We start from the raw sequence: 24,334 nt of genomic DNA, 5'->3' as shown, positions 1-24,334 counted from the left end.
AGCTCATTATCTGCTATGATGTTTAGTTTTGGTTTCTGTTTAAATCTAATGGATGATTTGAATAAATTAATTCTGAAATGTGCTAATCTGGCTCTGATTCCTATAGAAATAGTTATATGTATATATTGGCTGGTACCAACCATGTCAATTTGTTTGTTTTAGGAAAAAAGAGTAATGATGCCCTACACCCTGACTATGTGCCAAGTTTGTTTAGTTTCACATCTAAAACTGATTGGACTCGGGCTGTCAACCACCTGGGGAGATATGTGCGCACTCAAAAAGTCTTTGACAAAAGACACGGAGTGCTAACTGCAACAGACAGAAATCCTGTGTCAGAGCAAGAATAACATGCAGATCAAGGAGAAGTTCAAACTGAAACTGGAGTCCAAGGCACTGGGGTCCAGAAAGAGGAGACTCACAATGACATTGCCTCATCATATAAACAGATTGAAACATTGAATGTCAATCACTAAGAGAAAAAAATCATGCACTAGAAAGCTTCACAATTTGATGACAACAAAATGATTTTTTTCACAGGATTTCCCAATTCACAGACTTTCATGTTATTGTTTAGCTTTGTGTCTTCAGTTTTTCCTGCCAGTGCAAAGCAGTCCCTCAAGCCTGCTCAGGAACTACTTCTTACACTGATGAAGCTGCACCTCAATCTGTCAGAGGATTTTTTAGGGATTTTTAGGGATTTTAGGGATTTTTTTAGGATTCTTTGGGATTCCCCAGTCAACAGTATTGAGAGTCTTTCACCATTGGATACATGTCATGGCAAGCAGGCTTCATCCCCTAATATTGTGGCCAGAAAGAGAGGACCTTAGATGCAGCCTACCAATGTGTTTTCGGATATTTTTTAAGAACTGTGCAAGCATTTTCGACTGCTTTGAAGTGTTCATAGAGCTTCCTTCTGACTTAAAAGCTCGAGCTCAAACTTTGAGCAACTACAAACAACACAACACTATTAAATTTCTTATTTCAGTCACCCCACAAGGAAGCATCTCTTTCGTGTCCAAGGCCTGGGGTGGACGTGTTACAGACAAACACCTGACAGAACACAGTGGGTTCCTTGACAAGCTCCTACCAGGGGATTTGGTACTGGCTGACGGAGGTTTCACAATTGAGGATAGTGTTGGCCTATTTTGTGCAGAATTAATAACACCTCCATTTACATGAGGGAAGAAACAGCTTAGCCAAAAAGAAATTGTATCTGCTCATGAAATTTCACGTGTGAGAATGTTGAAAGAGTAATTGGAATGTTGAGGCAGAAATATACAGTTATGGGCTCAACACTGCCTGTAAGTCTCATTAGAGTGGAGCAAAATGGTATAGTGGAAGACCATAGTGCCTTCAGATTGAGGTGACCATTAGTAAATGTAATGTAATGTAAATGAGTGACAAACAAACTCGGCTATAAAACACTTCCGAGATCTAAGGGCAGGCAAACTAACAAAGGAAAGAACAAAAATTCACTCTCACGAGGAAAACTAGAACTAATATCTACACTGATCTTAAAGGGAATAATCCCTATGAAACATTAACAACAAAAATTCACTCACTACGAGGAAAATCAAAACGCTATAAAACTTAACTACACTTCAGTACTCAAAAAACTCAAAAAAACACAAAAGAAAAGGCATTCCAACGGAGGTGAGCAAAAAGGCAAAGAACAAAAATCTAGCTCTAAAAAATGGCTGACCAGAAATTTTACAAACAAAAGAGCACTCTCTCTCACAAACAAACATAAAATCAAAATACAAACTTGAACACTTAGCCTGGCAAGACTGGGATTAGACGGCTAGAAGTATACAGAGAGAAACGAACAAAATACTCTGGCAACAAGGACAGGGGAAGACAAAGACTATATACACATGAGGAGGGATGACACAGGGGGAAACAATCAGGGATCAGGGGAGACACCAGACCAGTGAAGTGGAGTGACCTGAAATGAGAGGAGAGTTACTTTTCAAACTAAAACTGGAAATTCACAAGACAAAAAACCCAAGACAAGACATCCCTCACCGTGGAGTGACACTATATACTTTCACAAAAGGAGAAAAGGCTCAGCACACATCCCTGTGATGCTTGGATGAACACAATGTGACTGAAATGTTTGTAACGTGAGCCTGACAAAAAAAAAAGTTTCTCTGCAAACTCTTACAGTTTATTATTTATTTATTGAAAACAATTAATAGTTTTGACACAACTGTCTAGACTAGATATGCAAATATGTCACTTTCCAACCTTAAACATGAAAATAGTGTGTGGAAACAACCCAAGCCTTACATTCTAAATAGTTATATTTTATATAAAGTGCTGGGACTAACAAGAAAAACATTATGCCAAAAATGCTGTAAAACATTGGTTTAGAAGAATAATATTCAATATAAGTGTAACAAATATATATTAAAATATTTACAAATATGAAATGTGTCACCAACTGTTCCTTTGAATGTGAGGTGGAAACATAACTGCTCACAAGCATCAGTCAGTAATGTGGAGCTTTTAAAAATGTTCAGTAGTTCCCCTATCATACAGTAACTTCATCTTTTCTCTGTAGGCAAAGTGTTACTCATGCTTGAATATGTAAATTACAAGCTGTAACATCATTCCCTAAGATGAAGGGCTTGACACAACAACAGTCTTACAGATGAGATGTTGCACCAGGATTCAGTGCTGCATTTCTTGAAAACCATTTTCCCAATAATTCTGGCAGCACTCCATACTTGGAAAAACTGTGTTGCCTTCATAACATGTCTTTCAAAATTTAAATCTGGGGTTATTCTTTCAATATACAATTCTGAAGGCGTCTACACACAAAAGTCACAGTACAGAGATTTTGTGACATGAATCTGGCACTGCACTTGAAAGAAGTAGTTGTGTTGTCTGTAAAGTGTCAGCGTCACGTCTGAGGATGAAGATGTAACTAAGCAAAAGTCTTTTTCTTTTGACAGTTCAATCAGTGTCTTGTCTTTTGCCAAGTAGGGATATTTGATTTTGAGGCAGCCAGAGCCACAACAGTCACATGACACCTTTCCATCTGGGGACGCGCCTAGGTGAGGGTAATGTGAGGAAATGTTGAGTCCAGTGGGGGTCACATCAAAATTGACATGTCTTGATGACATGGTCTTCGTGTATTCCTCCTTTGCCTTGTTTTCCTGATGAAGGCCCCACCTGAAAATATTAGAGAAAACATAACGTTACTTTTAAATTAGTGCATACATATACATGTCCACAATTACTTTGCATTAGGTTTTATGACAGATTTTATCATTCACTAGTTGAGTAGAGAACAACTGAAATTTCATAAATTGACTATGTTTTTAAAGCAATAAATAATACCTTGTTGTTGCAGTGGTAAACTTTCCTGACTCTGGGTAGCATAGGGCTTTCTCAAGTGATTTCGGGGGCTGATTTTCATTGCTTTTGATAACTGCATCAAACTTGGAAGCTGTTATTCCGCCACATCTGTAGGCATATCAGATCCTTGATGAAATCTGTCCCTTTGTATCCTGTTCCACAAGCTTACACTGGGCATCTGTCATTTTCAATTCTTCAAACACCTTGTCACATTTTTCAATAAGTTCATTGTATGTCATAGCAGCATTCTCAGCTTCATAAAGTTGTCCCATTGTTGTAGGATACCCATCTCTCAGGGTCACTGGGACAAAATCTTTGGAGTGTTTTGAAGCTACAGAGAGCACAGCAGCTCTTGAGTTTGCATGCTTCAGCTTATCCAGAAAGCAGGCAAGTTCATTCCCTGTAGGCTTGGATGTAATATCACAGGGCCCTGACTTCCTAGATGTAGTTTCATTGACCACAATCATGCCATCTTGACTGAAAACCTTGTTACTCTGTGTTCTGGGACATGTCATATCTATAGAGAACAGTTCAGAGCAGGTGATTTTCTTTGTTTTTGTTAGCTGAAGCCACCGACATGGCAGTGAAGTACATGCCGTGTCATCACGCATCCTCACCCCGGACATTACTGCAAACATCAACGCTGCTGCATGCGGACATGTCTCTCCAAGTCCTGCCATACATGTACAATGAGCTGTCAAAACTGTCCCTGTCTTCTCCGCCACTATCCAAGGTTTCAAGAGTAGCTCATTCATTCTCTGGCTGTGTTTCACCTGTACAATTAGCGAGTGGCAGTGTCAGTTACGAACAAATGCCTGACAGTAGCTAACTCACAGTTTATAAAACATATAAATATATATAACTTAGATAATATACAGACCTATCAACATACCACCAGAATATCCATCGATGTCCTCATCACTTTCGGCGACAAATCCCACTTTGAAGAAGGACCAACCATCAAGGCTTTTGTATGCCGGACTGCACTCAGTGTTGGAAATAAAATATTCAGAATTGATATGCCAGCTAGCGCATTGATTTACAGCGGTGAACAGTCAATTTGACTGGAACTACATAATAGGTGTCCACATAGACATAATATACGTCGACGCCTCATGGCGTGCTGGAACGTAATCCTGCGTCACCGCCAGCTTGGTTGGGTCTCCTCACTGTAGGCTAGCAACAGAGTCAATCAGAATCAATGGAGAGCGAGCAACTATGACTGTATTTTGTGAAGTATATGGTTGCAATAACCGGCGCAGTATTGTTAATAGATTGCGGGGGATTACCTTTCACAAGTAAGATTTTTTTTTCATAATTTTTGTGACAGCGCCCTGTATCAACTAAATCTCTGCCGTTTGTGTGTAAATCCAGTAAAAATTCGGGAGCTTATGATTATTGTAGTTGTGGATACACCTTCCGCAGTAGAAATAAATGCAGGGGGGTCGCATTGGAGACCCATCCAAGATGGCGGCTGCGCTGATACGTCAGCTCCAATAGGCGGCATCAGTCTATGAGGCGTTTACGTATATTATGTCTATGGGTGTCCATATATCAGGGGTTAATGGACACCCTGCAGCCAATCAGAATCGAGTATTCCCCCAGACCATGGTATAAGAATGTTAACATTAAAGCTAATGTCAGGATGTAAAGATTGAGGGCAGTCAGACAGCCATGAGTCTACCTCAGTATCAGCAGCAGGTTCCTCATCCTCATCTCATCCCTCATTAAGTGCTGACTGAAAGTAATTATTACAAGTAATCACTTCACATTGAGGTCATGGGCCTCACGGTAAAACAGTTCAAATTTGGAGTGAAATTTAGCTCCTTTCCCAGTAAGCTGGCATGCCATGTTTGGTGTCAGCGGATTCATTCCAATTTCAAGATTTCTATTACGGCCCTCAGAAGACAGTAATGTCATTTTCAGAGGGTTAAAAGAGAGTTTTAAAATAAAAATAGCCTATAATCCATATTTATTTCAGAATGATTTTCATGTGTTAAAAACAGTTCTGAAATAAAAAGAGAATATGTATGTGTATATATAATATAGTTCAAATTCAGCTATCACTACAATAGAATGTTTGGTCAGTAGTTTGGGACTCTCACCTTCCTGCTTTAGAGTAGGAACAGAGGAGAACATTTCTGGTGCATGCAGACTGTGTGACTCAGTAAAACTCTCAGTACAATCAGAGAAATGTTTATATTTTCTGGAAATCAGAAGATTAAATCGCAACGGTCATGTAGTCTCATATATGTATTTTCACACCCCAAATCCAAAGCCACCACCTGTGAGTCTGCAGTTGTGGAGATAAATTAGACCTGCATGCGGGACTACAAGGGAGACAGTGAGCAACTAACTAACTAAGTAACTGTCATGTTGTTCTTTTCACAAATATGGGAATGATCATAAATATCATTAAAATGCATATTTTTTATATAAAACGGCATTAAATTGTTTTTTGCCATCTTATACAAAGGCCCTATTAGATTTCTTTCCATGGGTCCATGTGCCCCTGCTCACATATCATAACCTATAGACCAGTTTATCAATTTATCAAAATTACAACACGTGTTTTGATCAGTGGCAATGTTGCAGGTCAATGCAATACCTTAACAATATAAATATATGATTTTTCAACACAAGAAGAAAAAATGATGACAGAGATGGCATAACATTTCTGATTTTTATTTAAATAAAAATCTCAGGCTACATAGCAACAATGTTTGCTACAGCAGAATGACTGTAGTCTCAGTCTTTCTCTTTAGATCAGGCCTTTAAAGCAACATTATGTCGAAATTGTCATTTAGCGTGATTTGGTGCCCCTCACAGTTTCACTGTGGTAAATACAAATCCTAGCTATGTAACAGTTCATCAGATGTAATGTAGGTGCTAACTACTACACTGAGATGTGTTGAAAACGTGTATGTTGAAGTAAACATGTATGTAACATGTATGTGATCCTCCCCTCTCACTGAAGTTACATAGAGCAGAAACAAAAGACAGAGACACCATTCACCCTATTACACCCAACTGTACCATCAACATGACTCTGATGCTGGTAGTTTGAGGTGAAAAAGTCACATCATGGTGCTTTCATAATAATCCAGACATCCAGACTTGTCAAAACTCCCGATATTCCTTGGATATTCCTTTTCTGACAATTTTTTCACACTTTTATTCTTTGAGTTATCATAACCTCTTATTGGCACTGTACAACGTGTATCATAGTGTTCTGTTATGCTCTGTCCTCCTCAGTGAAAAACATACAGAGGAATGGAGATAAAGAATACTTAAACGAATTTCACAGATGGTGGAGAGTAGAGTTCGCAAGTGTTATGTAAATTGATAAAGGGCAGTAAAATCTGTCACATCCATTTTTTGTCAATCACAGGGGTCACACTGTGTAAATCTCCATTGAGAGGCTGACAAGGCAGAAGCATGCTCAGGCTCTCTGAAGGGCATTGAAATGGATCAATGACTGAGAAGTGTAAATAAATATTGCTTTATTACAGAGATTTATGCTCATTTACACAACATGACAAATTATTCTACATTTTAAGAGTTAAAAGCAAAATATAATTACTTGACACTAAAATGTTGTCGCATTTTTACATTTTATAATGCTCTTTTCATTCTTCATTTCAACCAGAATGCACTAAACTATGTCCTTGAATTGTTCCCCAGAAACCCTGCTTTGTTTTTGACCTAGTTTGAGGGCTCAAGGTCAGCAAGGTATACCAGAAGAAGTTTGATTTGCCTCCAGTGATTTATTTGAGAAAGCGTGGGTTTGGTCTGAAGAGTACTTGTTTTAAAATGCGGCTACACTAGTATTAGACTGAACTGTCAGCAGTCAAGTTGCACTGTGGGTAATGCAGGTGCTTCAACAAAGAACAACAATAAACAATGTGTGGGATGAAAAGACAATATGTGAGGTTTTACCTGTCATGGGTCCATGAATGTTCTAGAATGAGTCAGGTCAAAGGTATTATTGCTCAATATTACAATCCATGCTTCAAAGAGCTGAGCATATCATAAAATGGCAAAACAGCAAATAAGCAGCACCAGTAAGACATACATACATATCAAAATGCATTGAAAATAGAATACATGTTAGCTGCCACACGTAAAGAAGCAGTAATAAACAACATCAGAGAAATTAACCTACAGTTAACTTACAGCCGTGATGTATGCATATCTAAGTTAACAGTTTAAACACATTAGTAAACATGTAAACACTGCTCATCATCAACATATTTTCAAAATAACTCTCAAACCTGGACATACCACATTGGGCAAGTTTCCCCAGGAACTTGAACAAAGAAGGAGTGTAAATGGGCAGTTTTTGACCACACTGTGGTCATAACCTGTGATGAGGCTCCTGTAGCTTCATTTAAAGGGGTCACAAGACAAAAAGGTCTACTGCTGTAGATTATCAGCAATAAAAGCCAATGAGAGAACTTTCTGACTTTAATCAAGTCAGTTTCTCTACCTTAGTTATACTGGCAGATAATAACCTGAAGACTTTAATCAAAGTTTCTTTTTTAGTCCCATTTTAATGAAGCCATATGTAAATCCAGATTTCCCTAAACTCCCCATTTCTCCCGCCCCATCATAATGAAGCTCATCTGCTAAATTTCTCTCTTTTTTATGGTTTGATCTTGTGGAGCACAAGGGAACACACACTAATACTGTTCTCTCCCCTCTCCCTTACTTTCTCCTCGCCCTCCAGTCCCATCCTTCTGGGGTCTGGTGCACTCGGCCTGGAACCTGTGTGCCATAGGTAAGAGGCAGTCACCCATCGATATCGAGACCAGTCACATGATCTTTGACCCCTACCTGACCCCTCTGAGGCTCAACACAGGAGGGCGAAAGGTAAGGAGCATCACTGTTTAGACAAGCTGACATCTGTCTTTGGATGAGAAGTGTTGCGTACACATCCTCACGGGCTCACCCCTGAACAATGATGAATTTAGTTTGGAGACAGAACTCATCACAGCATCCACTTCAAGCTGGACTGTCCAACATGTCTCACTCCCAGCTCGTCAAATACAGCAGCTTGGTCAGCTTCAAACTCTGACGCTCTGCCAGTGTCAGTGAAGGGCTACACAGTCAGGTTAACAATAATACGTCATATACAGTGTCCAGTTTGACTTCTCAGAATAAAACTTGCTGACAAATATTTCACAAAGTTTGAACCCTGTTCTGTGGAGGGAAGTCCCGGACCTACCAAACCATCCCGACTCTTTATGCTACTCCACTAGAGGCTCACGTTGAGTATTGACACTTGAGGGGTTTCCTGCAATATCAAATTTAGAGACGTAGACCACTGAGCAGGCTGCTGTATTTGAGAGAATGGGCTGGAGTGTCCTGCAGGGTTGGGCTTTAATCCATCACAGAACAGGACATGTTCTCTCCATCAAGATGCAGAAAAAACTTCTGTCCAACTGAGAATATGAGCTTTTTTATCCATTTCCAAGATTCCCAGCTGCATTTGACTGCCCCAGGCTCAGGAGGCATTACAGTGTAGCCCTCTACACAGCAATCACAGTTAATCTTTACAGGAGAAATCCTCTCTAAATCACCCTGAATCATTATGAAAACATACCTATGGCTGATGTTGTACATTGTAAAGGTGTGTTCTAGTTGTTGGCCATGTATAGATGTAGTATAGTGATGTCTCAATTAAGCATTTTCAGTTCAAGGAAAGGGGAGCTGAATAAGTCTCCTATGAGCCCTATATGCTAGTTTAATTGACATAGTTTCATGACTTTGAAATTTCAAGGTTCTGCCTCTGATCTGAGTGGTATGCATATATTGAGGTTCAGTTTATACATCTTAGTTAGCTAACAAGTCCTCAGATCTATCATATCAAATCAAAATCCAGTATTTATAGTTGAGTTTTTTTTTAGATCTGGCAGATTTCAGATTGAACCTCCTGATACAGAGCTGTTTCTTGCTATATACGGACTATGCAGGTGCATAGGGCCCCCGCACCACTAGGGGGCCCCCTCAAGTTGCAACTCCAGCCATAATATCTGAGCAGTGACCCAACAGAAAAGGTGTGAAAAGTACCTGGCACTTTTATTTGTAGCCCCGCTGAGGTTCCAAGCAAGGCAATGCATACACCCGCTGATTGGTCAGATCTACTGCACTGCATTGCTACGACGACAGTACTACGAAGCGAGGGCAGGCGAGGCGAGTTACGCTGAGCCACCGGTACTGGTCATTCATGACATGGCATAAAAAAACGAACCTATTCATCTGGTTCAGAAAAAAGAAAAAAGAAGAAAACAGATGAAGAAAAACGTGCACATGATAAGGTAAGGTTATTTTTCATGATGCAGAGTGGAGGGGGAGCTTTAATGCCAATTTTTTTTGCTACTTTAAGTGTTTGTTTTAGGAAAGGGCTAAAATAAAATGTGTATGTCACGTGTGAATGCCATAAGACTGATTGACTGAAATGACACCTGTTTTAATGAATTATAGCAGGTCCAGCCCATTGGCATGACATCTGGGAGGGAGGGTGTGTTGTTAGACAGATGTCTGTCATCTCTGCTGTATCCTTGTCCAGTGGGAGCTGCTGTTCTGTCATAGATCTCCTATGTTGTTTAATATTTGCCACATAACATTACTTTAGGATTATTTTAGTGTGTCTTCAGTTTATAGGTCTCTAATATGAAGTGTGCTAAACAACACTATTAGGCCTATTGTGGATTATTATGAACTATCGGGGCAGTGGATTATTGTTAAGTCTACTAAATTAGTTGCGGCTTTCTTTACCATATTTTTTTAAATATTTATTATGACAATATTATTTTAACAAATGTGCCTACATTACTACAGTTTAGTTATGCTTTTGATGTATTACTTTATTTTATTCAAAATAACACAAATGAAAGTACATTTAAAGTAAACTATACTATATATGAACGATAGTTCTGCCTACACAATATCAGTTAAGACCATATCATCAGTTAGTAGTCCACTTTGTAATACCCTGTGAAATATAGACAAAAATATTCCTTCAATATCACATAGTGCTCATAAATCATTTATCTTTTTTTATAACTCTAACAACTACAATGTGTAAAAAAACTGCTTAAAAGTGACAACTTTAAAATTGGGTGCATGCAAAGGGACACTGTACTGTATTGTGTTTCATATAAAAAGATTTTCTGCATTAGTGTAACAAAACTCAATTACTACATCATATGAATATTTGTTTAGGATCTATTTTGCTTGGTAACCTGAGGAGTTTTGTATTTGCAGGAACAATTCTGAAATATTTTGGAGCCGCGGACCAGGAAGCGGCACAGCCACCTTCACCACCACAGGACTAGGATGTCTAAGTTTAAAAATGTTTTAAAATTTAAAATAAACATTTTTGAGGAACACTGCATCAGTTTAATTTATTGACCTATAGAGGATCCCCATTGTTTACCTTGTATTGTCATCAGTTCAACTTTCTAGGGTGGGACAACTTAAGATTTCTTATTTTAATTTGTGAGAGGTTTTCATGACTCTAGTCTGTTTTCCTCTTAAAATGTAATAGATTGTTGCATCTTTGTGGATCACCTGAAAGGGTTAGGAATCTATCCATCATAGTTTGACAAAATAGTGGCCCCCAAACAGCATCTTGCATAGGGCCCCCAAAGACAGAAACAGCCGTGCTCACGAGGGCTTATTATCACAGGTGTGTTTGTGTGGCAAGAACCTGACAACAGTGTTTCGATTTAGCCCAGTATGACCCTGCACTGTCATTTGGGGAGTCTATGAGGATGAAATCATCCAGCAGGTGGAACAAGGTGGGATCCTAACTCTGGCATTATCGACAGTGACGTAGTGAGAGAGGGAGGGCTCACCTGAAATGCATGTAGATGCTTGAGAAGGCTGGATTGAAGCACAGACAAGAGTTTTTCCTTGTGCCAACACCTATTAAGCTTGTTGGAAATACTGTAAAGGAGAAGACTGAATGGACAGATACATACCTTTTTAGTGACCTCTTTCTTTGATAACTGAAAACTGTATCAAGATCTTTCACTGTGGACTGCTAATTTCTGCTGCGTATGTAGCTGGAGGGGAAGCGAGGACCCCAACCTGAAATCCTTGAGAAAGGCCAATGAGAAGATGATCAACGAACACTGAATCAGGTGAGAAAGGAGAAAAGAGTCCTGGTGGTTGTTATGCTAGATTTCTGCAGTGTTACAGGAAATTATGGGGTTGCTTCCAGGTCATCAGCACAGTGCTGTGTCCAATAGAGACCAGTTGAAGCCGATTGTTGGGTTACGACATGGAGCGTGGCTTTGTATAGTTTCAGGTAGATTATGTTCCTAATGTTTTCTGAAGCTAAGATTGCTGTGGGCTTATAAGGCATCTAGTTTTCTTTTGAGGAAAGTGGAGCACATGAGCATGGAGTCTCTGTTTACCCGTTGATTTGGAAATGGAACATTACCATGAAAATTAAGAATTCTTCTTTGATCACAACACCCCAATTACTTTTTCAAGCTGCACTGGAAAAAACTAATCTTTGCAACAAATGCTTAGCTACATTAGAATAAATAGAAATGAATAAAAACAGTACTTCTAGGTCTTGTCACATGGGGATTAGGTCCATGCCTTCCTATCCTTTGAGAGAACCTGAGAACTTTCTGCTGCTCCAAGATCCTTTCAGCCGTTAGCTGCCTTTGACCCCCATCTAGTTTGGCACTTGTAAGTGAATGAATGGAAGGTTGAGGTGCTTCTGGGCTTGCTCGAATGCCTGCCTCTTTCTCCAGCTGTAGGAAAAGCAGCCCACCAACCTACTGCAGAGGCCCATGGCACAGCTGATCCGGCTCCCACCTTTCACCACATTTGTAAAGAAAATATAACAAAAATATTATACTGGTTAACTACAAAAATTAAAACATATAACACTGTTCTATCAATCTGACATCTCAAATGACAATTGACTGCTGAACACCCTGAGCCCCAAAAACTACATATATGGCACAGTGCATCATTTCTATGTCGCCAAATAGGGTGTCATTTAATTCAAAATCAATTCCAATCAAATCTATGAGAAATAAACATTACAAAATGTACCTATGCCAGTTGTAGCCAGTGCCCGAAGCACCATAGTTGTGTCCAACCATCCACCTGCATCATTCAATTTTGCCATATTAATTTTTCACATGTTCAAATCTAGTTATAGATACAATAATGATATATCGTTCAGCTCTATTCCACAGACTGAGGTTAATGCATGTTCATGTCGAGTTGAAGATCCAATGTGTAGGATGTAGGTCAGAAATTGCATATCATGTTCATACTTATGTGTTCATGAGTGTAATCACCTGAAACTAAGATTTGTGTTTTGAATGAGCCTTTCATATACACTTAGGGAACAGCTCCTCTTCCATAATGCCATGTTTCTACAGTAGCCAAGAACAGACAAATCAAACACTGACTGCAACAATCTTTCATGTTTTTTATATTTTTAGTGGCCACTGTAGGTGAAGGCGAAATGAGGGGTTGCAAACTGCAGTCTCACATTTAGGCAGTGTTGGGGGTAACGTGCTTGCAGTAATATACACTGCCTGGCCAAAAAAAACCCAACAACCTGGATTTAACTAAGCAAATGGGTAAGAGCCTCCTATTGGATTGGATAGCATGGGCAATTATCTTTCAGCTGACAACAAGTTATTTAACCCCAAATGATGCAATGAGTTAAGTATTTCTTAAACAACCATGTCAAATGACACATCCCATGGTCATGGAAAAGATGTTAGTCTGTTTGAGAGGGGTCAAATCACTGCCATACTTCAAGCAGAGAAAACATCTAAGGAGATTGCAGAAACTACGAAAAACGGGTTAAGAACTGTCCAATGCATTATTAAAAACTGAAAGGATAGTGGGGAACCATCGTCTTTGAGGAAGAAATGTGGTTGGAAAAATATTTTGATTGATTGTGATCGGTGACCACTTAAACGTTTGGTGAAATCAAATTGTAGAAAAACAACAGTAGAACTCAGGGCTATGTTTAATAGTGAATGTGAGAGCATTTCCCCACACTCAATGTGAAGGGAACTCAAGGGATTGGGGCTGAACAGCTGTGTAGCCTTAAGAAAACCACTAATTAGTGAGGCTAATTGGAAAAAAAAATGTTTCAATTTGGTAGGGAGCATAAAGATTTGACTCTGGAGCAATAGAAGAAGGTCATGTGGTGTGATGAGTCCAGATTTACCCTGTTCCAGAGTGATGGGTGCATCAGGGTAAGAAGAGAGGCAGATGAAGTGATGCCTAGTGCCTTCTGTAAAAGCCTGTGGGGGCAGTGCTACGATTTGGGGTTGCTGCAGTTGGTCAGGTCTAGGTTCAGCAACATTATGTGCCCAAAGATTGAGGTCAGCTGACTACCTGGCTGTGATACCAACATTGAAGGCCGCACACCTGAACAATTAGCTCCATGGAGTTGCTGGGCTAACCGCTGATCAGCGAGACAAACAGCTAATCAGCGGTTAGCCCAGCAACTCTAACTTTCAAACTGACTTACTTGGTGCTCTGTGGGCTGTCCATCATTGCTGATGTCTTTAGCTGTTCAATGCATGAGCCCCTGGACCTCTGCTGTCACTTCACCCCAGGCTTCATCGCTGGGATTGGATCTCTTGGTCTCCTGCTTTGCCCCCGCTGTGTGCACAGAGCCTCCAGATGCAAGTTTGCTTATTCGGACAGCACTATTCCCTGCGGTGCAGCAACATTTTTTTTGGCGAGGCAGTATATTACTTCAAGCATTAAGGGAGTACATAATGCATTTTTAATAAAATTTCTCAAAGGACTGTGATATTATTACAATTAGTAAGGTAGGTAACATATTGCATTATAATATAAATGTACTTTTTGTCAGTATGGACATGCTGTACACGGTAAGATTAGTTAGATTCTTCACAATTCAGCCGTTCAGTTCATTTTACAGAAACCAGAAGAACCAAAGAACATTCAACAGATTTGCTGACATGTCAAGCAAATAGATGGAATAATGATAATTTATATTCCTTTAGTCCATAAGGACCAAAAGAATCAAAAATGTTTTTTCATCAATTTTAGCACAGTTGTGAATATTCTCCTGTGAAGTCCATCGCTCACTGTCTGTCAACCAAACACAAAACTTCCTCTGACAGGAGACATATTTTCTTTTCTTTCTGCTTGGTGCTGTTTTGTTTCCACTCCAGCCCCTCAAGGACAGCAAGTGCTGCTAGTCTGAAAGCTAGTCTGCTCTGGTCAGACAGAGTGAGAGGCATTTTCCAGTTGTTTTCTAATGGCAGCTGAACACCAAATGGAAGAAAAATGATGATAAACATTACATTTGAATGATAGTAAAATGTTTTATAGGCAACAGAGACCAGGGTTAATCCAAGGCTGCAAAACAGTACTACTCTCTTCCATTGTAGTAGCACAATAGCAGAGAATTGTTGGTGAGGCCACAGGGAGGGATGACTACGCTCCTACCAAATCAGTAATAACAGAAAGCATGTACTTCATCATTCGTTAAAAGACAAAGCCAAGCCACTCATCCACTTAGCTGTGACATTTTAGCAAAGATCTTAAAGGAAGTTACAGTAACATTTGATCGGACGAGTTCCAAAATCATGTTTCAAGTCCCTGTCAGCCTGAGACTAAAGGTGTTGGACATATCAGTCCCTCTGGATCGAATGAGCCAGTTTGCATGTTAGTTTTCTGCTCAGTGTGTCATTTTGAAGATCACTTTATCTTCTGTAAACCTGGACATATTAGGACACAGATATGAAAATCTGACTCACAGCACCAGCATTAGGTCTGTTCTTTTATCTGTCCCACAGGCCACACAGAAACCCACAGGCATCATTTGGCCCATTCATGACCTCTTCAAAAGGTCCCTTCTTTGTAATTCCCGCTGACAGGGGCGCCGCTGGGGATTTTTGGGCCCCATGAAAAGAAATCTAATTGGGCCTTTGTATAAGATGGTAAAAAACAATTTGATGCCATTTTATATAAAACTATGTGTTACGGGCCTCAGTGAAGCAGGCCACGCGAACAAATAAATAACCTGTACAAAGCAGGTAAAGAAGAGAAGAATGATCAGGATGCGTCTCGCTCTCTCTCCAGATCGCTTCTGGGGAGACAGCGGAAACACCCCTCCCTCAGGTGCTCCCCCACAGGTACCCCACAGCAACGATGAAAACAAAAAGGTTCCACCTGACCAAAAACACATATTCTCCTCTCTCATTTCTATGTGCTAAATAAATAAAATTTAGAAAAATTAGTAGTGAATGTGTGCCTTCAGAAAATAATAAATAAATGTGTACACTTAGTACAATAATAAAAAAATAATACATTTACTATTATTAAATTGAGGCCATCCCATGGGTGCCACATATGCATTTTAATGATATTTTTGATTATCATTCCCATATCTGTGAAAATAACAACATGGCAGTTACTTAGTTACTGCTCACTGTCTCCCTTGTAGTCCCGCATGCAGGTCTAATTCATCTCCACAACTGTAGACTCACAGGTGGTGGCTTTGGATTTGGGGTGTGGAAATACATATATGAGGCTATTATGTTTGTTGCGATTTAATCTTCTGATTTCCAGAAATTATAAACATTTCTCTGATTGTACTGAGAGTTTTACTGAGTCACACAGAACCTTCTGCTGCCGATACTGAGGTAGACTCATGGCTGTCTGACTGCCTTCAATCTTTCCAACTGCTGACATTAGCTTTAACTGTTCTTAAACAGTGCTAGCTGTGAACTGTGCTCACCTTTCTTCTGAATGAAATTTGTGAGGGGTTGTCTTCCCTCTCCTTGCTTTCTTTCCGTTTCTTCCTTTTCCTTTCATTTAAGGCTCCCTGATTTTGCTTTCTTGGGAAAAGACATGTCTTGATGAGCAGCAACCACTCTGCTCCTTAAGCTGTTTGGGGATGCATCTTCTGCACCTGCAGCTGCAGGGGTGGACTGAACCATTATGTACTGTAAAGGGGTGAGTGGGGCCTCAGACGGCCTTCACTATTTTTTTATACAGATGAAGTCCCTCATCCGATGTATTCTGCCAATTTTAAGTTAGTTATGACACTAATTACTTGAAATAAAAAATAAAGTAAAAACAACATTTTTATTCCAGGCCTTTCAAGGGCCCCCTTTCCCATTGGGGCCCTGGTAATCAGTCCCACTTTTCCCCCCAGTTCAACGCCCCTTGCCGGCTGAAACTCACTCATAGTGATGAGGACTAAAGAGAGCCACAGGGGATCTCCATGTTACTCACTGAGAGAACAGTGTCAGCCACTAATCACGGCCACTGTGGCCCGCTGTGTTTCAGATGAGGATGTTATGAGATGAGATGAGTGGCAGCAGAAGCTCAGGCTCTACTAATCCAAACCACTGGGGAATGTAGGTCGCCTGGGCTAATGAAATATCTGGATTACTCAAACACCGTGCCAGAGCTCATTTGAAATACATTTGTGAGTAGTTTTTGTTTATATACGTGCTTATGCGCACTGCAGTTTCCCTCCGCAATCTAATTTGTTACAAAAATAGAGCGATTTTAATGTTTGCAATTTTGTCTGCATTTGTATGTGTGACAAAGACTGTAGCAAAACACATGTTTACACTTCAAATAACAACCTCACATAAACATCACAATGAGCTGTAAAAATCATGCAGGAAAATGACGGTCATAGTGAAAAATATGAATAAATAAAGAAAGCAGTGTTGAATGAGCAACAACTCCATTCACAAAGTCAGCTCATATTCTTTAGTGTTAGTCAAACACATACTGACACCACACAGCACTGCATGGTTCAAATCCAGAGTGTATGGAGGTGATGACATAAACAAAAATGCTTTATTTTATTGTGGGTGTTACTTTTGGAGCTCCAACCTTTGATTCTATCACTTATATGTGCATAGGTAAGAAACTTGCGCGTAGTGGTAGCCTGAAGGTTAGAGAGGTGGGTTTGAAACCTGAGTGTTGCTTGTTCAATCACCCTGATCAGCGGGATATAACCAAGCTCAGTTGCCCTCCAGGTGTCAGTGTGAAATGAATTGTTCCCGGTGAAACTCTCATTAATCAATAAAGGTAAAACAAGAACTAATGCCTCTGAGCAGCATCAAGTTGCAGTTTATATCCATGCCTGTCCAGACTTGTATACTACAGCCTCTGTGGTGAAGACTCTGAAGAAATTTCATAAAAGGTATTAGGAGTAGTTCTTGATGAAATGAAAGTTCTCACTATGATTGCAGCTAATAATTTCCAGGTAGTAACATGCTGTCTCCACTTAGGGACTATGTTTATAGAGGACTGATAGAGATCTTCATCACATGGAGCAAAGACAACCAGCTGAAGATCAACATCAGTTGGCAAGTGTCTAAGGACAGAGGATGTTGTTACTGTACAGACTGTAAAGCCCATTGAGACAATGTGATTGTGATTTGGGGCGACATAAATAAAATGTACTTGATATTGAAGTATTGCTGTACATCTGTGAGTGTGAGAGTAAGAAGTGTGTATTCCTTGTGTTTACACCTCGGTCAATAAAGCTGATTCTGAAGCTGCAGGTTCTTAAACGTAGACACTTCACACATATGCTCAACAGCATCATTGAAGAGTTCTACAATCAGCACAGTCTGAAGGTGGACACACAAGATTAGTGTTACCAATTCAGTATCAGAAGTTGAACTTTGACCTTTTGAATTCTAAACATCATCCCTCTCATCATTTGATCGAGTTTGATACATTTTGTCCTAACTAATACTTTAATTGTTGAGTTATGGCCAAGATGTTTTTTTCAATTCATTTTCTGACTGCAAATCTGTTCATCCTTGAGTCTGAGTGGATAGTTGGGACAAATTTGAAGTAACTCCCTCCAGGTGTTCTTTAGGTATTGCATTCACAAAAATGGGACAGACAACCCAAACACATGATGCCTCCAGCCATGACTGTCACAGTGCACAGTGGTGAGAAAGTGAACAGAAGCTCAAAATGTTGTTCCAGTCTGATGCCAAGAAATACCAGGGCCAGGTGGCTATATAGCTTGAAAGTGGTAATGTACTATCCTTTATGGGCCATGTGTCGATGATAATGAGTTGAACGCATTATTAATACAATACATATACACAAATCCATGTTCATTACTGCTGACTTTTCTGTCTGCTGCTCTGTTAATGACTTAGAATGGCTACAGTCACAGTTTCTATAATAACTATTGTCCAAATGATAATGTGTAATGCGCAAAGGGTTGTCTGTCATGATGAACCCACAGAGAATTATCACCAGACTCTCCAGCTCCTATCAGCTCTGCAGAGCCCTTCTCAGCTCATGTGTTTTGGTTTTCCAGCCTACTTTACTGTAATAGTTCAATTTGTGAGCCCACTGCACATTACCTGCACCTCAACAGCTGACCCACATGCTTTCATTCAGTAACACATGGCTGCAAGTCTTAAGGAAAGTATTGCTTTTTTAGTTTATTTGCCCTGTCCCCAGTCCACTTGTTTGACATATAGCTACAATGACATACCTCTTATTCTATGAGCGTGGGTGTGTATATGGGGGGACAGTATGCATATATTCAGTGAATACAGTTAAAAGTTGTTCAGTGTTCACATCTCTGTTGTTGTTTCACAGGTGATGTGAAAAGTTCAGATAGTGTTTTAAATGAAGTCAGTAAGATGAAAGACAAAGATTGTGTTAAGGCTAGGGTTTGGGCCAATAAATGCAGGAGACCATGTGCGAGAACAAGTTCAAAGTTTTAATTCTGAAGCAAAAAGCACACAAAATCCCACTCAAAAAAACGAAGGGTAGAGGCAAGAGGCAGGATGGCCACTGTGTGGAGAGAGCAGGTGAAGACAGGCTAAGCACACACAGGAACAGGAATGGAATCATCTGGCTGCATGGTGAAGTCATGACCAGGTTTAAGCAGAGGTAGGGTGATTACTTGTGATAGTAATCCATAACAGATTGTTGTACGCCTTGGAATGCCACAGTTACGACTTGTTGCTCCCCTCTCCATGACCCCTTGAGGACTTCAGCTCAGCATTCAGCACAGTCATCCCCCATAAACTAATCCACAAACTGAGCAATCTGGGCTTAGGTGGTTCACTGGGCACATAGATACTGGACTTTCTTAGCAACAGACCAAAAAACGTCAGGATGGGAGGCTGCACATCATCCACCCTCATCCTGAACACTGGAAGACCATAGCAGTGTGTCCTCAGCCCCCTCCTCTACTCCCTTTTCACCCATGACTGCTGCCCTATCCACCCCACCAACACCATCGTCAAATATGCTGATGTCACGACCACAGTAGGCCTGATAACAACAATGAGTCAGCCTACAGGGAGGAGATTCAGCGTCTGACAGAATGATGTTCAGACAATACCTGGACTTAGACACCTTGAAAACCAAGGAACTGATTGTGGATTTACAGAAATCCAAACACACAGAACACTCTTCCCTCTTAGCTTCCTCCTAAAGCGCACTCACCTCCCTCACCACCTGCAAACCAACTTCAATCGGTCAACGATAGAAAGCCTCCTGACCTACTGCTGCACGGTGTGGTTCTCCAGCTGTACTGCACAGGACAGGAAGGGCCTGCAGTGGGTGGTGATGGCCGTGGAGCGTGTCACCGAGACGACACTATCCCCTATCAAAGACATTTACACTGGCCAACTTCAAAAGAAGGTCAGCTGTATCATTAAGGATCCCACTCACCCCGGACATTACCTGTTCTCCCCCTCTGGGAAGGAATATAGATCCATCAGATCTAAAACAAACAGACTGAAAAACTGCTTCTTCCCAAGGCAGTAGCCCTTTTTACACAGCAACATTGCATTATCTCCACAGCAGCGATTTGCTAAGTATTCGCCGATGGTGATTCACACAGAGCGAAGTCTTTGTCTTCCCCTGTCTGCGTTTCCAAAGTATTTCATCGTCCTGTTGTCTACTGAAGCCCCGTTCCACAGTCTTGCATTCTCGTTCATGTTAAGTATTGCCACATTTTATTTTCTGCATTTGTCCTCTCTAGTAGAGTGATTTTGAGTTTGATATTTTCTGGGTAGGATTTTGATTTTCAGTTTAGTGTTTGTTTATAGCCTTTTGTTTTCCTCCTTCTGGAGCGCTTTTTGTTGTATCCTTTTGTATATAGCGAGAGTAGTTAAGTTTCATAGCCTGTGTGCTTTACTCTTCGGAGTGTTTTTGTTTTATTCATTTTTATATTCTAGAAATTCATATCAGTGTAGACTTTCCTCCTTCAGGAGCGCTTTCAGTTTTCTTGTGTGTTTCATGTCTTGTTCGTCTTGTCTGTCCTTCAGAGTTTCATAGCCATTTGTTTATCATTCTGACTGAAGAGTTGCAAATCAGAATAATAAAACTTGACATTACTTCTGCCATTTCTGCATCTGAGTCCTCTCTTTTGTCCAAGTCTGACACACATGGAAATGCTTTTGTGTGTAATCTCACATGTTTTATGTCGTTTTGACCGATCGTCCACATGGATCCTGTTACACACTTTTTTGAAAACTGGTTTCAGGTTTCAGGGTGGAAAAATCCAAAAATGCTGCCGTTGCATTCACATGTGGACAGCAAAACCGAATACTTGGCATATTGATGATGTCATCGCCCCACTCCTCAACCTCTAGCCTTCGACCTCTTAACCCCGCAATGCCTCATAACAACAACAATGGCAGACTGCATGCTTGTGTTTTTGCCGCAGAGGATATTGAGCCTACTAGGACAAAATATTATGCTCCTCTGCCACTACACTGAGCAAAAAGGATTATGGACAACCTACTAGCCATTTTCATCTTCTTCTTCTTGTGTTCGGTTTCTCCTTCTGTTGTCTGTTTGTATACTCACACAGCTTTGTGCGCATGCTCCGTTACTTCTTCCCCATTTTTGGTGAATTTCAAGCGCCACCTCTAGGCCTGGAATATGAACTACAGCGTGTTGGGTAATTTCCAGTGGACAATACAAATCTGTTCTATTCTATCTATTGTATTCGATGACTCCTTTGGTTTAAAATGTGTCTGTATAAAGTCACTACAAGCTGGATAATTAAGTGGAAGGCGGAGCCCCACACGATCATGCAAACATTCATTTGAGAAGTTGTTTTTTTTCTCCTGGTATTTTTTTTCTCTCAATAATATCTCAAAAGGTTCCTTTTTTTATCTGTGAAAACAGATGAAAAAAAAAAGGCTTTTGTTTTCCAGTAGAGAGCAAGTCATGAACACTGATCTGAAAATGGATCCCCAGAAAATAAAATGTGGAGATAAAATACTTCAGGGTGAACCTGACGTGCCAGATGGATTGTTACCGCAAATGATCTGGAAAGACGGCAATAGAAGTTGATGGGAAAAGTACTGTCAGACTCGGCAAAAAGAGAGGACTCAGATGACATTGGCAACAGTATTGACAGGTTTTCTTTTCAGATATTGTATCTCTTCCGACAGAATGATAAACAAATAGGCTATGGAAATTTTGGGGTCCAGAGGACAAGACAAAACAACAAAACACAGAATAAACAAAAATCGCTCCCGAAGGAGGATAGAGGAAAACTACACTCAGAACTGGTACTATGAAAATTTAAATACATCAAAATCACTCAAAGAGGAAAATGCTCACAGGCTATCAAATTATCTATTCTCACTATACTATGAAAATTCAACAACAGAAAACGCTCCAGAGGAGGAAAATGCAATGCTATCAAATTACTATATACAAACAAAAGGTCTAATCAAAAAATTACAAATCAAAATCACTCTTCTTCAGAGGAAGACAACACAGAAAATTAAGCATGACAATACTTAACTTGGAACAAGGCTATGAGCAAGGCTGGATGGATTCGAAAGGACAAACAAAATACTCTGGCAATGCAGACAGGGGAAGACAAAGACTTTATACACATGAGGGAGGGGAGCACAGGTGGAAAAAATCAGGGATTAGGGATGACGTCAGACCGGTGACACAAGAGGAAAGGCAAGTGACCTGAAACGAGAGGAGAGTCATGTCATGTCATTATCCGTAACCGCTTATCCCTTTCCATGGGGTCGCGGGGTGTTGGTGCTGGAGCCAATCCCAGCCTTGTCTCAGGGCGAGGACAGGGTACTCCCTGGACAAGTCGCCAGCTCATCGCAGGGCCCTCACTGACGAGCAATGTGGGGTTCAGTATCTTGCTCAAAGACACTTCGGGAGAGCAAGAGCAAGTCATGAACACTGATCTGAAAATTAGGATTTGAACTAGTGACCTCTCAATCACTAGTCGACCTGCTCTACCCGCTGAGCTACAGCCGCCCCCACGAGAGGAGAGTTACTTTTCAAAATAAAACATGAGATTCACAAGACAAAAAACCCATGACAGGACATCCCTCACCGCCATGTGACAAGTACAGGCACTTTAAAAAAAGTACTTGGCAGGTGGTTATAGTATGTTTAAGTAAAAATATAAGAACAAGTTACAAAATTAAAGTACAGAAGTACTTATTTCCTCTCCTGTTACTTTGTTAATAATACTATATCATTGTATTATCATTATTGCTGTATGTCACATGTAAGTGGTATTTTAATGTTGTAGTTGGTAAAGGTGTAGCTCACTTTTACTGGCTAATCTGACTTGATGTGTTTGGTAACTAAATATATTATAAAGCATTATTTGGTAATGATTTGTATGTGGACCTTTGATCTGAAGGTAACAACTCCTCCTTAAGAACCTCAAAGCTGCATTAAAGTGCAATCCTTGAGTAAATATACTTAGTTATTTTCCACTGCTGCTGCCACTGGCTTGTGGATATCAGTTAGCATCAGTATTTCAAAGAGCTGACAACTACGCTTTAATAAAACTGTGTGTTAGAATGTGTGGGTTCAAGGATTGACACTTAATGCAGTAAAAACTCTTTTGGGACTGGAAACCTTTCTGTGTCCAGTCCCAAAAGGTTTCAGATAGAGTGACGTGTCCAGGGTCATTCTCTGGAGCAGTGGCGTGCACAGACTTTTTGAAGGGCACACACACACACACACACACACACACACACACACACACACACACACACACACACACACACACACGGGGAAAACATTACCCTGGAGGGTTTTATTCCAACCATGCATCAAATCCACAATCTGGTTTGTTTACCTCACCAGGCTCAACTGGACCTATCCTGTCAGATGGTTTTAGCACAAATATGTTTTATTGCAAGCAGTGTGCTACCTTATTTAACAGTGCAGCAGAGTTTCAATTCTTTTCTGGCGGACAGGACAGATGCATTGAGGGACAGTAGTGTGGAATTTTCTCAGAGCTGCTTTGATGAACTGTGAAACCGTGTGCTCTGGCTTCCCAAGTACTTGCGTGGAATGGTTGCAGCACAATAGTCATGTATTAATTCATAAAAAAAGTTCTCCTCTGAGATTCAGCTCCTCTTGTGGTGATCTTGTGGTTGATTGGTCCCTCAATCAGATTTGATGAAACAACATCCACACAGTTCCAGTGAGATTGAGTTGCTGAGTAAAAAATGTTTCAGGGCCTGAAGATAAACAAGTTCATAATGATGATAATACTTAGCCATCTAACATGACCTGTAGATAAGACAGAAAGCAGGTGGATGCAGAAATAGTCCAATGGAACTGTTCACTTTGGAAAACTCAGAAAAATGCCTGAAAAATGATAACAGAAAAACACATCCTGCGAACTAAGAAGCAGACAGAGAAAAATTACTTTCAAAAGCTGGTTCTTTAGTTAATATTCCATCCAGAAATCCTGTTCACTGCAGCTCTGAGTGAAGCTCCTTGGCTTGTTGAGGAATTCTTTTGACGAGTACTTTCTCAGGGCTGGACGCTGGGGTCCCTCCTCTGGCTGCTGGCCAGCTGACATCACTGACAGCAGTGCCAGGAGTGAAGAGCACCTGAGGAGCTTCTGGAGCAGATTACAGCTGCTACTTCTGCCTTAATGCTCTCCTGCACTCAGTCATTTTCA

The 24,334-nt window shown here is 40.4% G+C and overlaps 1 protein-coding gene across 2 annotated transcripts in view; it reads left to right on the top strand.

Moving 5' to 3' along the window:
- Positions 1-24,334, top strand: part of LOC119014506 (carbonic anhydrase-related protein 10-like) — a 211,372-nt gene that overhangs the window by 72,704 nt on the left and 114,334 nt on the right. For both annotated transcript variants that reach the window (XM_037089743.1, XM_037089744.1), the window contains exon 3: positions 8,093-8,235. In XM_037089743.1, coding sequence (XP_036945638.1) covers positions 8,093-8,235 — 143 coding nt within the window. The remainder of the gene's footprint in view (positions 1-8,092; positions 8,236-24,334) is intronic.

This window comes from Acanthopagrus latus, chromosome 23 (genome assembly GCF_904848185.1).
Source record: "Acanthopagrus latus isolate v.2019 chromosome 23, fAcaLat1.1, whole genome shotgun sequence".
Taxonomy (NCBI): Eukaryota; Metazoa; Chordata; class Actinopteri; order Spariformes; family Sparidae; genus Acanthopagrus; species Acanthopagrus latus.
Note: the sequence above shows the minus strand (reverse complement) of the source record. Positions and strands in the feature narration are given on the sequence as shown.